This window comes from Microchirus variegatus (assembly GCF_963457635.1).
Source record: "Microchirus variegatus genome assembly, chromosome: 9".
Classification (NCBI taxonomy): domain Eukaryota; kingdom Metazoa; phylum Chordata; class Actinopteri; order Pleuronectiformes; family Soleidae; genus Microchirus; species Microchirus variegatus.
In genome coordinates this window covers 15055573-15073282 of record NC_139810.1, presented here as the reverse complement: position 1 = coordinate 15073282, position 17710 = coordinate 15055573, and the positions used below count along the sequence as shown (strand labels likewise).

The window sequence follows — 17710 nt, the reverse complement described above, 5'->3', positions numbered from 1 at the left end:
ATCAGTCAGTTTTGAAAGAAGACACTCTGGTGTGAAAGGACCCAGCCAAAGCATGCAGTCCAATCACTTTACAAATCAGCTCATTGTTAGAGCCAAGATGTAGCTTAAAATATTTATCCATACATCAGCTCGTCTTTCTCAAAATATTCATAGATCTGGCTGCTTTCTGACAAAAGCACTGACTCTCTGTAAATCTTAGGAGATTAAGAAAGCACAGACTGTTTAGATTTTTATAATTTTTTTGCAGGAGATTTGCCAGAATCAATTTGAAGATGTGTCAAAGCAGCGAGGTGGATGGAAAAGTCATTCTACCTTTGAATTGCAAGTCCATGTACATTTCTCAGAGATTAGAGAGTTCCTTGGAGCACGGTGGAAATTCTACTTTACTGTAGGCACCATAAATATGACTCAACATGAAAACCCCATACAACAATTATTAATCAAATGTTCATAGAAAATGGGATTGGTTGAGAAGTACATCCAACAATGAGGCTTTGGTTTGGAAGTTTGAAAGGAAATAAATAGACTGAGTGAAAGTCAAGCATTCAGTTTATGATTGACATGTACTAAGGATGGGTGATATTCTTACCATCTCAAGAATATCTGTCTGAATTCCAGTTCAGCAAACCTGCTTAGTACCTTGGAAATTGTGAATTATCTTTATTGCGAGACGAGCCAGACATGGGATAGGGGCAGATAAATTCTATCAAGATTTCATAAACCGTTTTTTATTGAAAGCCTGGGGATGAACATTTACCCACAAATTCCGAGCCTCCACGTTCAGCTCCCAGTTACTCATCCCATTCTCTCTTATTTCTGCATGTTGACACAGCCATGGGAAAAAAACCCCCAAAACATGCTATTGTTGAATTACCTTTAGCAGGACACTTTTATTCCAGCCGACGAACCAGTCTGTGAGCCACGGTGTTTTGTGAATCTCAATATGCTTGTGTCAGCAAGGCATAGTCCAATAGAAATAAAAAAAACAAGCAGGTAGACAAATAACTAAATCAAACCATGGCTTGACAACTATCTTTGCCCCCATGTTTCTCATTTGTAGTCAGCACTGTTTGTATTTGAAAAAACCCCAAAAAACATTCATTTAAACTCACCTGGTTCAACGATAAAAGACGGATGTCGGTAAAACGGAGAAGCATCTGAGGTTCTGAATTAGAATATATGACTCTGTTTTGGGTGATACCTGGGTCTTAAGTGCAACAGGCTATATTGTGAGAAATTGGCTTTGTATTTCAAGGTAGCTGATGCCAACGTGTGTCTCTTTTTCACTGTTGACACCGTCGTGTCCTGTTTTTATTGGTTTGAGAACTCGGATGTTTGTGTATTTAAATCATAGTGGCTCTGTTGTAGGTATTCAATTTGAATGGCAGACCAGAACCTGTAAACAATAGCACCTACCTGTCAAGGACGAATTGGTGCCAACCGGTACCAAAGTAACCAATCTTTGCCATCCTAGTTTTTGGTACCCCTATATTGTGGTATCCAGTGTGGAGCCGGATACACTGCAATCTGTTTATTTGCCAGCAGGGAATCCATGCAACAGTAAAGCAGTGTTTTTTCACTCAAACAATGCTGGTCTTCTTCTGGTGATACACAGCCAAATGCCACGAAGAAAGAACACTGAATTCCTCCATGTGCTCCATTGTCGCTCATTGTCTACCGCGCTTCGTTCTTCTACTTTGTTTCATTTTATTGGCAAGCTACACTGTGTGATGCTGGTATGACGTCACACTATTCACGCAGCTGACGCAGCTGCTTCAATTCCGTTCCAAAGTGCACCGTGGTGAGCTGAGCTGCGCTTTACCGCTTGGTGTAAACGAGGCCTAGAGGGCCTCCTCACCAGCGAAAGGCATAGTACCCACCCTCATTGCATGTTAGACATTTGAAGTCTCATCCTCGCTGAACAGGAAGTCTTCTCATCCCTGGATGTTTGACTGTGGATGTTTGAGAATGTAAAGCGGCAAAACTACTGGCTTTCACTCATCCTCCATAGGACAGGATAATATACAACTATTGAATGTCTCATGGTCGCGCTCAAGGCATCAAATGGTCATTAGGACCATTTTATTTACCTCGCCTTTCTGTACATTTGGTACTGTTTTTCGTCTCTCCTTGTGTTAATCTTACAGTCTTTAGATCACAATGCAAATAGCATATATTTTCTATAAAGTGTTTATCAATTTCCCAGGAAATAATGTATGGATGTTTATGGATATGTATGGTGTTATGGTAATATGTTTTTTTCTCTTCACTTGCAAATGCCACATTCTAGTATTGCATCCAATGACCCATTACCTCTTTTCAAACAATTTCTGATTAAATCCGTGGACCTTGACAATGTTCTGCCACTCAGGTCAGATAAATTGTTAGGTCTCATTTCCCTTTGTGGGATTGATTGATTGATTTTTTTTCTTGCCCTAGGTGCTATACTTCCATACGTCTCTGCGGTTGCCCAGCACGGTGGTGGTCCTGGAGCTGGCGTCATTGTCACTTAGACCGGACAGTTCTCAGCTGGCTCTGGGCAGAGGATTCACCGTATTGGGGCTTTTTACCAACAAGTCAGAGGCTCAGGCTGCTGATGGGGACAGAAAGTGAGTAGTCAAATTAGACCAAGTCAAATTAATCCAGTCCATGATATGCATGACGAGCTGTCTGTGGACAGGTGCAGTTCTAGTGTAGAGATTGTGCTTGTCACTGCAGCGACTAAAAATGTGAAAAATGCATCAAAGGTGTTTTCAACCAAGGTGCTTCTCTCATGTTGTTGCTAAGCAGCTAAAACCTGGGAGCTGCTGCAGCCTCACTGAAATGCATTCAATTAAGATTAAAATCAAACGAATCAAAAGTAAGATAATGGATTATGAGCACCGCTGTCGCCTCACAACAGATGCATGTGTGGAATAAAGTGAATAAAACACTCTCCATACCAACTGATTCTGGAGATTATTTTTTTGGGATGATGGGATGTTCAAAGTGGATGGTTGGCCCCGTCTGGGACTGACGACCTGACCAGGGTATTACGCCGCCCCCTTTGCCCTATGTCACCAGCATGTGGAGAATAAAGTGGTAGAATAAGCTTATTTAAATGTGGACAAAGACAGGTTTTGCAAAATTAGATAAAAAAAAAGCCATTATATTTGTCTGACTTAAATGAACGAGTGCAAAAATACTTCATAATGCAATAATTAATTCATTCATTTTATCTCTTAGGCTGAATCTACACCATGGATCACCAAGAATCCTCCTGCATCCCCTGCTGAAGGACACAGTTGACTGTAAGTCAATGAATTTTTTTTTTATTATTATTAAATAATACAGCATGAGAGCTGAAAAGGCCACTGTACACGTTGGGGGTTATCAGTATTTATTTCCAAGCTCTTAAGCCTGTATGTGTTTCCAAGGCAATAACCTCACAACCACACCCACAAACAGCTTAAATATACAGTGTGATAAGAGCTCACTAAACTGACATAGACTATGTACGGCTATAAAAAAATAAACAGACTTTTTTAGTATAGACACTATACCTCTGCTAACATGGAGGAGGCGGGGTTTGAAGATCTAACCCTAAACACTAGGTGGAAGTCTTTTGTTTAGCTTGACTTTTAGTGGCTGTCATGTTGTCCATCTTTGTATACTTCATGGATGTGAGACTGTTGGAAATCCATAATGATGGACCAGTTTGCTTTGATATAACTCAATAATTACTCCGTCAGCTAAATCGACAAGTATCAAGATCAGAAAGCAATCATAATTCAAAGCATTGAAAACATACTCTCCATATGTAAAACAACCGTGAATTTAGGCCTCCCCTTCACAGCTGGCCTGAACTAAAATATTCACAGACAGTAGTCTCACTGAAGGTAATATAATTCTCCTCATTCCTATTTGAGGTCTCCATGTGTTCTTTTATGACCAATTTGGTTATTTCTAAATGTACTTCACTGTTTTAAGCGAGCTAGTTGTGCACATCGAGGCTGACAATCCTGACTTTCTGGGCGTATTGTTTATTTTTATTTTTTATTATTTTTTTATTTATTTTTTGCTGAATTCAACACTGGTGGACAGATTATTTCTGACTAATAGGCAAACATCAGTAGAGAATTTCAGAACAAATCTTCTTGAATTATTCAATTTGCCACTGAAGCTCTGGGTTGGTCGAGATCCGCACTTGCTTGGCCTAAAACCAAGGCTATGAATTACAAAACGCTGTTGTGCCTCACAGTATGAATAACACTGTTTCCAGTGAGACCCAGAGTTCCTGTCTTGGCGATCATGTCACATGAATATTAGAAAAACCTCTCTCAAACCGACTCTTATGCTTGCTGAATTATTAACGGTGTGCCTGTTGTTTAGCAGGAATGCTGCTTTTCTGTTTGAAAGCCTGAACTGCTGTCACTCCTGCTGTGACTCTTTTATGGTCAGAACCCTTTTTCATTTCTCTCTGTCACTTTTATTCTCATCCTGTGTGACAGGGACTCAGGCCTTGGATCTGCTGCTTGGTGTGAGACATTTTGAGTGTGAATTTGTGCAGTGAAACAAGTACCTAAAGCTCCTTTGTGCTACACTGAAGTATGTCTGTCTGATTCTGTAAAGAATCGAAAATGAGAAAACACGCCCTGGAGCCTGACATTTTTTATATTCTTCATTACAATTTCCACATTATTCAGTTTGCCTGACTTTGTTTTCGAGAAATACCGTGGCTCCTGATAAGAACAGAATCTTCATTATTTCTGGATGTGTTGCAAATTTAGTTGGGGGCAAAAGTTGAACAGAATAAAAGTGAATTAACGCTACCGTATAAATAGCTGTATTTAAACATATCCATGGTATTAAAGCGATATAATCGTCATAACAATAGAGTGTACTTTCTCGTAATCCAAAATCAAGCTGGCTTTGTAGATACAGTCCATCGATGACATAGACTGCTGATACTACACTACAGTGTCTATCATACATGTTTGATCAGCATGTTCATGCTAATAATATTTTAGCTGCATGAGCTTGTTGTGATCAGGAAGATATAGTAAATTACACATCACTTTGGCCATTGTACATGTGGAAGCAACAGAGCACATTTCCCAAAATTCTGTTTCAAAATGAATATGTTATGTTCTGACCTGCCCCCTTAAGCCAACTTACTACATTTCTTTAAAGCGGAACTAGACCGGAAGTTCCTATTAACGCTGTTTTTTTGGTGTGTATCTGCGTCATTACCTTGCCCTGACGGTTCGAAACAAACAGTTCAGCCATTGATGAGAACGCTGTGTTTATTGTAATCTTGGGGCTCAACGAGATCACTGAAAATCCCGTAATAGTTACGTAAGCAGCGGTTCTCCTGAACAACCGATCGCCCTGCTCCGGGCAGTAGTCCGGGCACATCCGGTTGCGTACATTGAACCGCAGAAGAAGAATAACGTCCGTTGTGGAGGTGTTTCACGAGCGACAGTGTCTTCTGACTCTGAGTCTGACTCCGGTTTAAAGTCATAAAAGGGACTGCGGCGGGGAGTCGTGACGAAGCTATTTTTAAACACTGTTAAAACAATGTTTTGATAATGAGGAGCAGTGCATCCGCCGTTCCAGAGGGGGGCGCTGCGCTTCTGAGAACGGATGTGCTGGATAGTACTGGCCAATCACAAGACTCTGTCTTCTGGGGGTGAAAGTTCACTCTGAAATCTCGCAGCAGAAAAACATTGGCTCGTTTATAGCAACCAGGAGGTTTTTGACCATATAAACAAGTTAATATATGTAAGTAGACCTCCATAACTAACATTTGTGTGCAACAGGACCACTCTATGTCACCTTTAACTAATAACTAAGTTTTTTACTTTCCAAAAACCAAGTTACTCCAAGTTGTATCGAGCCTGAGATCTATTGTACATTCAAGTTAATTATTTATGTCACCTTTTGTTTCCTTGGGTTTGAGCTACATCTATCTCTAACAAAGCCAACAAAATGTAACATCATAGCAACAACAGAAAAGTAACCACATGCATGTACATGTACATTAAATATGTAAGTAATGTGCACATGCCAGGTAAGGTATTTACAAAAAGAAAAAAGTAGCTCAAATGCAGGGCTGAAACAAAAACAAAGATTAACCTTTAACAGAAAAATACCATCTCCTGGGAACACAAGGAACAAATACAGTGACAGGATCGGACGTGAACGGCCACCAACTGAGGAGAACGGACAAAGCAACAAAGAGGCTGGGGAGCAGAGAGACAGAATAAACCATGGGAGACAGGGATCGTTTGAACATAGGTGAAACACATCAGGGAGAGGCAGACAATTACCAGCAGAAGAAAACCACAGTGACATGAAGTAGAATTAGTTATAAGGAATTAAACAACAGCGCAAATCAAGAAAAAAGTGCAGCTGTTTTAGTCCAGGACACAACACACACATCATACGTACAGCGTCACTATCTATTGCACACCACTTACACAAATATCATGTAGGATTGCGGGATTCAGTGTCTTGCCCAGAGACAACTGGTCTACAGGAGCTAGGGATTGAACCAACAACATTCTGGGGGAAGACCTCTCTACCTCCTAATCCTTAGCCACCCACTTGTACTTAAGTTGTTTATATCACAATGTTCAGTGGCATCACCACAAAGCACAATACAACTGCATGCATGGCAATGCTATGTTTAAAAAATAGTTCTTGGCAGGAATTACCAGAAAACCTTTTGGCTTTTATGTGTACTCTTAATAACTGTGAGTAAGTGAGTCTTAAGTTGCAAATCAACACTCTCTCTTCCACATCTCCCTTCTTCAATGTCTACCTTCAGATTGTCTTATGTCATGTATTATTACCCACATGTTGTTACAGGTATTTTTTCAGGCATGGAAAGGAAAATAATTATGCGAATGTTGAATCCATCTTGAGTAATAAATCCCTGGGTTTTCTTGAGCCAAAGGTTCTGTGGGTACAGTGGGTTCAAAAATGCTCTGATACTGTTTTTTAAAACTCTAAAGTTACTACAACAGAATGCATAATATAATATTGCCTGCAGTCTATAACACAACTCTCTACATCTTTAGTGCTGTGTGAATATACTGTATATACTGACAAGAGCATTGAAACCTTGGCCTCGTCCTTTACACGATGGAGCTTATTTTCCATTCCAAGGCCAGCAATTGTACTCTGTCCCTCGAAAATACCGCAGGTAGGTCAGTATGCTGTCCTCTGTTTGCGGTGTCGCAGATGGTCTTTGTCTTTACACTCCACTGAGAATTGTTTTCTGTATCATAATATAGCAGAAGCTGATAAAATGAAAAGAAGGTCACAGAGGGGACTCTATGCTTCACCACTACATGGAAGGTAGTCTCATGCTACACTTTCAAATGGAAAATGTGCTAATTTGGGTTCTTCCCAAAGCAGAAATAGCGACTGATACACGGAGAGTGTATATTCTAGCTGCTAATCAACTCTTCAACCCTTATTTGTGTTGATTCGTACCATTTCTGTGTGGATATGGCCTTAGTCTGACCACATTTGTTAATTAATGCTAGTTGTTTTTGAAATAGTCATATAAATGGGGGATAATTAAAAGAAATACTACCAGAATAAATCATTTAGCTATATTTAATTTGACAACAGACACTTTGGAAACATGGAACAAATTATATAGAAGTGTTTGTGATGTGGTGGATGTAGGGGAATGTCAATGGTTGTTATGCAAAATGGGAGCAGGAACAGACACAGTGTATATTGCATCAGGCAAACAATGTGAATTTATGCATTCTTGTAACAAGTAAATAAAAACTTAGCCTTGTGCACAAGGTTTGTTCAAAACAACAAGGTCTAATGCTCCAAAGGTCCAGAGTTATACACAGATAAACAGTCGGCACACTCGCCGATTTTACACAAAGATTATCTGGAAGAGAACACAAGAGCACAGGGCAGAATTATTGGGTTCAAATGGCACCAACAAGGCCAGGAAAAGGGGTGGAGAGCAGGTGTGGGTGATCAAGATGCTGGGAAGCACACAAGGACACCAAGACAAATCGGTAAAGAAAATAAACGGATTCATACAGCGAGATTGGATGGTACAGTTCTGCTCTGGGTGCACAAGCATGCATGCACATAAATACATGCGCTCACACACAACAGTCAGGGTCAAGAGGCTGAAAATGGAAAAGGGATGGAAGATAAGAGCGGAAGTTGCCTTGGGGCTTTTGAAAGTCTTAAAGGAGGGGACGTGGAAACAAGTGCTGGAGGGAAACAAGAGGCCCAGTGGTGTGAGCAAAGCTTCCACTCTCATCCAACTCAGAGGAAAGGAGAGGGAATAGATAGAAACAACCGAATGGGAATGATGGAGGGCTCCTCTGTGGTTCTCCTAGTGTGATGAGAGGACAAACAGATGGTAAAATGTGTTCACATTTACATATCTTATTGAAGCTACACCATGGTGCATTAATTTATTGTTTATGCATGTGTGGGTGTGGAGGCCGGGGTACAGATTTCTAGCACTACTTCCAGAGGTGCACGAGATGAAAGAAAAAAGGTCCAATGGGGTCAAAACTTAGACAGACAAGTCTCCGTCATAGGTCGTCATCATGGTCATCCCTGTGCAGTGGTTAAACTTTTACTTTCTTTGTAGATGAAACAAAGATGTTTGCCTGTGTCTTCAGAAGGGTTTTTCCATGAATATCTGTCTCGGAGGCACCTCACCCCACACAAGTGTTTGTATTCACCACCTACGCCGAGTTTTATTGCTGTTTGGGTGAACTTCAAATTTCCAAACAAACATAATGAAGTTGAACAATGATTTTCCTGTAGTGGCTTCTGCAACTGTACTTGCACCACTTTATGCTCATATCGAGACATGATAACCTCTGCTTTACGACTTTGTCTGCAATTAATCGTGAAGGAAAACATTTTCCTGGAGACACTTAATCCACCTACAATAACATTTTATTAGACTCAGATCTATGAAGTAGTTCGTCTTGTCAAAATCATTTCTGAAATAGTCTACTGTAAACCATAGACTGTATATAAGAAATGGACATTGTCCCGTGTCTTGTCTGATGAAGTGAAGCCCTGGATGTAGGACGTAGAAGTAACAGTTAGCCATCAGGGAGCGACTCTGCGGGTTGCAAGAACTCCATTTCATTCATCGTCTTCGCCCTTGATTTATAACCTCAATAAATATTTTCCTGAGGAGTTAATGGTCTCAATTGATAGTTTCATGTCTTTTTCAATGGCACCCAATGTAAATCATGTTTCCATTTAGAGGAAAATGGACAATAAAACATAGCACAAATTGGTCACCAGTGTGATTGACAGCGGCCGCTGATGGTTGGAAGTGACATCTGTGAATGTCCTTTTTAAACACTGACATGGCGCTAGTCAATTTGTAAGTCTCGAAGTTTCACAATAGGACTTTGATTTGTAACTGGACGATTATGACCGTATTGTTGATCCTCCTCATTCCAGAGAAAAAATATATTTAGTTTTTAATTTAGAGAATTGTTGGATTGGCTGTATGTTGACCTATGAATGAATCTTAAAGTGAACATAATGCTCTAACTGAAGCCAGTTACTGATACCATACCCCTCCTTCTTTAGCCTTGTTTAGTGCCATGCCGCGCCATGCAACGTTCTCTATGTCGTGAATAAACAGAGAAATCCTGCACCTTTAACTTTTCATGGACGTTTTTATTTTCTTCAGTTGGACAGATATCGTGATGTATTGATGTATGATTGTCTTGCAATATATTGATTTTCACAGAATCGTTGTACCATGATATTATTTGTATCGTGGACCATGTATTGCATATTGAATCATATCATGGGTTACTCTGTGCTTCCCACCCCTACACCATACCATACCAAATATATAGAGACAAAAATTGCAAGTCACCATGCTCCGTGCTTGGCAATAAAATAAAACTTACTCATCTCATCTTTATTACCTTCTTCTTTCAACCTTCTCCCAGAACGTCTGCCTCTGTTTGTCTGATGCTGAGCCATTTTTTTGTTTTTTTCTTTTTCCCATTACCTTGGTTTATCTCTTGCCAAAGTGACTGCAAGGTACCACACCACTGCTGTAAGGAAATTGCGGGGTATTTTCTAATCTATGCACAGCATCTGACTGAAACCCAAGTTTGATGCATAATGAATAAGAAGAAATAAATGAAAAAGTTGCAGACACCTGGGCACCATCTGTGTCAAGAAAGTTCAGTTTGATTTTGCCTCTCTTCTTCTCTTTCTTCATACCCATCCGACTTTTTTTTATATGTCCTTGTATGAAACGTGTTTTGAAAGCTGTCACCTTAGAACAGAGTTGACGCCGTGCTGCAACTTCGGAGATTCCTTCTAACGGTTGCCTTTTCTGGCTTTGGATGTCAGCACGTTTTCAGTTAGTCAGTTGGGAAGCGTTAACAGGTTCGTCGGGACTCTGGAGGCCCTATCAGTGGGCAAAATGTGAAAAAAGATGACTCACTCATGTTTTTGTGGTCCTCCTCAGTCTAAGTACAGGAGACAGATGCAGAGCTCAGCTTTGTCCATATAACACGCAAGAGTGCTGGCGAGGGCAATAATATCAGAAAACTGGAATTTCGCAAAGTCCGTGAAACGTTCTATTCTTGGCTCCACAATGCAGCACAGAGTTCTACACAAACTTTAAATTTATTTTATTTATTATATTATAATATGACCCCTTTAAGTGAACTCTCCCTCAGAGTCTTAAGATAAAATGTATTCAAACAGATCCTACAGAAACAGAACAAATCTATTTTCTTTACAGCCATCCATGCAGCTTATCCCACTTTGATTGATTTGTTATTAAGCAAAAGTGAATTTTATCTGCCCATACCTTGCATAAATATGTTTACGATTTTATTGATGTTTATGCCGTTTCTCCATATTTTGACAGATATGAACAACAAACATCTGTTTTGTCCTGCAGAACATAATGGGAAGCATTGGTTATTCACAGTTAATTAAAACAACGTGTGTTCTTGATATTATGGAAATACAGGAGAGTACATATATATAGTTTTAGTATGTTTGCATCAGTGCTTTTTGAGTGGGAGTAGAACCACTATTACGCCACTTTTTACCCCAACAAATTACTCAACAGCTCTCAGACCTCACCTTCATTTCACTATTTATAATTACTCTTCTTCGAATTGTTCACTGTCAGCTTGTAGAAACATCCCATGGGACTGAATGGAGCTTTTTGTATTGATTGTCACTGATATTGTTGAAGGTGCAATCATTAACCCTGTCAGACTGAAAGATTGTGATGCTTGCTCAGGCTTGATGGAAGCCGACACTGTCAGCGCATCAAACGCCACATTGCTCACCCTCCAAATGGTCCATGCTTTGTGTTGATGGTAGGAATTGTGGGTTGTCACTTGTCTGTGGATGACCTGCCTGAAAGATGAAAATGTCTGCCACATTGCTCATACATTTAGCCTCTGCTATGCTGCTCCAAGTCGAATGTTCATAATTTCATTTTAGCCTCAGTAAAATGGCTTTTGTTGTGTAATGGAACATCACACCGAGGTCACCAGCAGCCAAATGGAATATTGAAAAATTAAAGTGTTTGTATGTTCGGTGTCATGTTGTCAGGTTACTTGCTGCTCCTGAAGAAATATTAGACTAAGGTGAACCAATGGAATGGATGTCTTTGGGAATGACAGAGAGGTTGATTGTTAGATCCAGCCCATTTGCATTTTCCATAAAATGCCTGTGAAATATTGGATCCTTATGTTGTATGTCTTCTTTTGCAGACAGCATTCTCCTGAAGACTATTGATGGTGCACATTTGGACTGTGAGGTAAAAAGACACCCTGCATTGTTTTCCATGATGCATCTCCTTCCAGAGAATGTCCTTGCATCTGGAGATGAGAATATCCCTGGACTTGCAGCTTCTCCATCAGGTAAATTCACAACACAAGGCAGATTCATGGTAAAGATTTTGATTCTTTTATACTTAAAAACTTTTAGTTACGTCAGTGGAATGTCTTGGTTGACAGGAGAAGAAGACTATAATGCACTGTGCTACATCTAGCGATATGTAAATATAAATGTGTATGTTATGTTAAAGAATGATATGAGGATTAATGTTAATTGCAATTTCCATAATATACAATTTCATTCTTAACTAAAGGCTAAAGGACACTTAGAATTGCAACTATGATACAACAACAACAATGATCCAATTCCACCTTTTTGAAGGAACTGGAGGAAGCATTTTTAGAAACCTGGTTCCATCAGAAGTTGAAAAAGTCTATAGTACTTAGGAAGTAAGTTTCTAAGGGGGAATGTAATGAAGTCTGACAGTGCCGAGCTATAATCATTGGGAGTCAGTGGGAGGTATGGTAGAAGGCTAATCCTCTTCATGTTCTGGGGCTGTGAGCAGCAAGGACCTAAGCTGCCTTTTAAGACCACAGCCACTGGCTTGATATTCATGCTGCATTCTCTGCTCAAGAGACGAGGACTGCAATGAAATGCATGGTTGCCACATTTCTCTGGAGGAGATTAGAATCATACTAGCTATTTTCCCTTTGTTGTTTCTGAAAGGGGTTGTTGTGGACTTCACAGGCTTTTCCACTTCATCTACTAGCTGAGACACTTTCTTCAAACAATAATAATTCAACTTATTTCAAGTGTCCAAAACTGTTTTTGTTGGAGTGTTTGGCACAAACTCTGTTATCTCTCTGTATGTAATAATTACACCAGGGATTGGCATCGGGCAGCCCACCACTTGTGTGAAAAGTCATTCATAATCAAAGTGTGAGGGTTGCTGCCAAAGTAATGAGTGTTTTCATCACCCTGCTGGACTGTCTCTCTATGAAGGAGTATGAAATATAACAATAAATGATGCATAGCACAATAGTCTTACAGTGTTTGTTGCAAAATTACATTCTCCCACCACTCATACACATCGCAAATTCTGTCACTCTTCACTGCCTTCGAAAAAATCTCACCGTCATAAAACATTACAAGGACTGCTACTAGAAAGACAGAAAGCATTTTTATTTGCCCTCCATTGCTCCCCGATGCCAAAACAAACCATTATCAGTTCTTAGTGGAACTTTTAGTGGCACTCTTGGTCAATAGCTTGTTGAATCAAAAAATTGTACTGTCACACTATACTGCACCCCTGATGGCTGTTTACGTCAAGCTTATTAAAATACCCATCACACACTCTGTAGGTATATGCTTATTGTAACAACAACATAGTCTTATGGTATTGGACAAATCAATAATTCCTTACCAAGTTGTCAGTGTATGAGTAAAATTCACCACTTGACATATTAAGCCTTCAAACTGTTTCTAAGCGGTAGAGAGAATTGAGAATCACCAGCTTTTTGAGGATTTACCTGCTGGGCACCATGAGTACCTCTGACACATTTCAAGATATGTCAGCTTGAAGTGGTGGTCTGACCCCTGACCAGTAGACTGATGTTGCCATACACACACAGACAAATGATGGTCTGGTGTTAAAAAACACAAACAAAAACAGTGGAGCTTGTCTTTAAAACATTTATTCAATGAGCACATGGAATTTAACGGGGAGAGACTGGAGTCGATGTTAAAGCAGACAGGTGAAGTAAAACTGCCTGAGAGTCACCCTCCGGCACTGTGGAGAGTTCAGTTCACACACTTAAGTAGAATCTCACTGTAATGCTAAATGGACGCGAAGCAATATATATAAAAAAATACAATAAAAAAAACAAGATCTATGTGTTTATATATATATATATATACACATATATGTGTATAAATATATATACGTTTATTTTTTCACACCTTTTTCCAGATATTCGTTATAATATATATATATAACGTTAATATATATAATATATTAACGTTATAATATAATATTCGCTTCGGATTGTTTTCCCTTGCAATAGCAAAGCCAAGAACTCAGTCTTCACTGAGCTGAAAACAAAATTTGCACACCAGCGGAGGAGTAATCAAGTTTCAGACCCAGAAGGAATCTAAATATTATATAACTGTAAAATGGAATGGCCCGTTGACTGTTTGATTCCATGTTTTTATCATCACCAGGAGATGCTCTGCTGAGGCCTCAGCTGCTCAAGATGCTGCCCTTCACTGTGAACAGACTGACCATCTCCCTCCAGCCGTCTCTAGAGAAGTTTGAGAGCCAGCTGCTGCAGCTGATCACTGCTGACTGCCATAACACGGTGAGACCATAACACACACACATTCACATGACACACAAGAGACGGCAACAGAGTTTGGCATGAGATGTGGACCATTTTCTCTCTCTCACTCTCTCCCTCCCCCCTCTCTCTCTCTGTCCCCCTCCCCCTTTCTCTTATTCTTAGGACAGTGCATCGACCTGTCTGACCCTAACCTTAACATAACCACAATTCAAATGTTAGCCCTAAATTTAGCGCATTCCTCAGAAATGAGGAAAGCAGGTTCTGCCTCATTAGAACCAGGACCAGAAAAGGTCCTTGGGATGTGACCAATGCAAATACACACACACACGTATTTGTAGTGAGGACACGCATAGACATGCATTCCCTAGCCCCTTACCCCAACCCTAATCATTACAACTAAGTTCCTTATTCCTTACCTTAACCCTAATCCAAACCCACGTCATACCCTAAGGCCAAGTCTCGACTGTCAAAATGGCCTTTTAGGGCTAGACAGAACTTGAGGACCAGCCAAAGTTTCAGCCCTTTCCCAAATTGTCCTCACTCCCTATGGTCTATACATTTGTTTGGTTCTCACCAAGATAATGCCTAACCCTAACCTAAACCTAATTAGAACCCTAATCATAAAACCAGGTCTTAACCCCCAAAAAATCCATTTAAAGAAGTCAGGAGCCAAAATGTCCCTACTCTGTATGATATATACGATTTTTGGTCCTCACTCACAAAGCTTACAAATACAACACACACACACACACACACACACACACACACACACACACACACACACACACACACACACCTTCTAACCTTCTAAGATTGTTTTTAAATGTAAAGGTGCCTTTACAATCTCAGGACATCAATTCCATCATTCTGTGTGAACAGTTTACTGCACCCCTCAAACCAAAGATTTCCTTGATGCATCTCCACCACCAAGATTATTTTCTCCAACCCTCTGCCCTTCATCATCCTTGCTGTCTTTATGAGTCCTTATACAGCTGTCACACACACATTCCTGGCACCTCACCTCCCAAACTAAATAGAGCTTATCTGTTATCTCTTCTCATTGTCCTGTGTATGGAAACCCCCCACATGTTTCCCTGTATTTGACAGATGCAAGTATAGACCAGCAATTATCTTTACTGTGATTGTGCACAGACACGATCACTTCAGGCTAAGGAGATGTGTCTTCGGTTGGGATGATAATTCATATGACAATGCTGTCACTCCATATCTCTTTCCCATTATGGTGTGATACCACTGGGCCAGACCGTCAAACTCCAACACAGGGGGATAACAGTTTGTCATGTGGAGCAAAGGTGGTCATTATTGTCTATGTGTGTTCCTTTTGAGATTTGTACTGCATGTGTAGTAGAAATAGAGGTCGACAGATGTGTTTTTTTCTATGGCTGATGCCAATGGCGTAATCAGTGCAGCTAATGCCAATTTCTTTGAACCCATTTGCTTTTTTGGCCTCTTCATCTGATTAAATATTGGAGTAAAATGATGCACATAATTGCTTAAGCGTTTACCAAGTTTCTGTGAACAAAAATGTATAAAATTAAACGTATGAGTGATTGAGATTCAAGTCCAGTCTACCTATAACTAAGGCTAAGGTGCAAATAATCTCCACTAACAGATCTCTGTATACCTCTGATTAGTCAAAAAGCTTTGCAGCATTTAAAAGACAGGATGGATTGATGATAGAGGACCATAAAATATGACACCATATTTAAAATCTATCTTACAGTAATTAGATTGCAGGATTCTAAGGGCAACCTTGCAACCGTAAGAGTCACAGGGTACAAACACCACCACTGGCCCCATGTCTAAGGACATACAACAATAAAACCTAAGGGTTTTATATGTATTCTTTAGCAGCTTTTGTTTTTTTTAGCAAGTAGCCTGAGCCCTCTAGAAAGAATGATAGTGTGTGGGCCAACACGGAATAAGAATAGAGCTTGTGTTATAAGAATGCATAAAACCTCAAGAAAGCAACCAGGCTAAGCTTGCAAATCCAGCACTTTATGTTGTGTTCCCTTTTCTTTTTTTTTAAAGTGTGAAATGCAATGTTGAGCCCACCTTAGCTCACCCTCAGACCCTTATGGGAGATTGCTCTCCTCTCATATATCTGACCTCGCTTCCTTTTCAGATGTGCCCCCATGACCAATAAGGGAGGGAGCCATTTCTTTAGGGACTCCAAGGCCTATTTAAGATTAATTATATTTAAATGGAGGCTGTATAGAGAATTATCGCTCCCTGACTCTTAATGCTTAAACCTTGCGCTAATTCCGAGGGTCTCAGATAGCCACAGTGCAAAGAGGCAGCAATAGAGCAGTTTCTGCAAGTACCCAGTGCAGATTATGTGGCCAAAAAATGAGGAGCGAGATGAATGAAATAATTATAATTAATACATGGACACACAAGGACAATCATAAAATAATAAGCAGATTGCTGGTAAATTTGCTGAGGCACATTTTGTATTCCCTGCGGAATAAACTCCACTGCCAGTGTCGTCCTCAGGAAGACCGTTAAAGCCTCAGGGGCTGCTAATCAACGGAAGAATTTTGTTATGTTACTGTTTAATTATTGTTATTTTTAAGAGGCATTTTTTGGATCGTCAGCGATCAGTTATAATGGTGAAACTGAAAAATGATGTCAAAGAGAATTTTTGAAAATATAATACAGTATATACTTGGGCCATAAGAAAAGGACTGCTGTGCGTCACAAATGCAACTCTTTTCCAGAAACCATGTCCTGATAATTTGATTTAAGGCTTTTATAGGTCTGGGCTCAGATAAAATAGTGCAGCTCCAGTATGAGTTTTTGTCAGTACATTTTACATTTGTGAAAAAGAATGTGTGGCATAATGCAATTTAAAAAAAAAAAACAAGGCTGGGGCAAAGTGGTGACAGTGTTGTGGTACACTCTTAGAAATAAGGGTTCCAAAAGTGTTCTTCTACAAGGCTCTGAGGTTCTACCTGGAACCATTTGCTTCTGAAAAACCGTTTCCCAAAAAAGGAAGAACCCTTTAAAACCCCTTTCTTGAATAAAGGGTTTTAAAGGTTCCACCTGGAACCAAAAAGGGTTCTCCTATGAGGACAAGCTGAAGAACCTTATATGGTTCTCCTTAGCACTTTTATTTCTGAGAGTGTATTTTTGTCCATTGACGTACATAATTAACGACTAACAATGGAGTAAACTACAACTTTTCTGTTCCAATTCTTTTGTGAGGTAAGTGACATGCTGGCGTGAATAATTTTCACATTTTGGCAGACACCCCCCCTCCCCCCCATGAAATGTTCCGTGAAGCCCTTCACAACTAGCATAAGTTGCACAGATTAGTTAAGTGTTCCAGACTTTTATAACTTCAGTGGTATGACGACATTATCAGGTCTGTGAGAGGTGTTAATGTATGCAGAAGTCAGCTTGATTGCAGCTTTTAATTAAAGTGTGTGTGTATTTGGTGTGTGCGTGTGTGTGTGTGTGTGTGAGAGAGAGAGACAGAAAGAAAAGGAGTGAGTGTGCGTGTGATCTATGTGACC

General features: G+C 39.9%; 1 protein-coding gene across 1 annotated transcript in view; it reads left to right on the top strand.

The window, feature by feature from the left end:
* Positions 1–17710, top strand: part of nphp4 (nephronophthisis 4) — a gene marked incomplete at both ends in the record, with an annotated part of 153099 nt that overhangs the window by 20130 nt on the left and 115259 nt on the right. Inside the window, 4 exons of the mRNA XM_083895597.1 lie at positions 2440–2609; positions 3226–3290; positions 11766–11915; positions 14053–14189. Coding sequence (XP_083751723.1) covers positions 2440–2609; positions 3226–3290; positions 11766–11915; positions 14053–14189 — 522 coding nt within the window. The remainder of the gene's footprint in view (positions 1–2439; positions 2610–3225; positions 3291–11765; positions 11916–14052; positions 14190–17710) is intronic.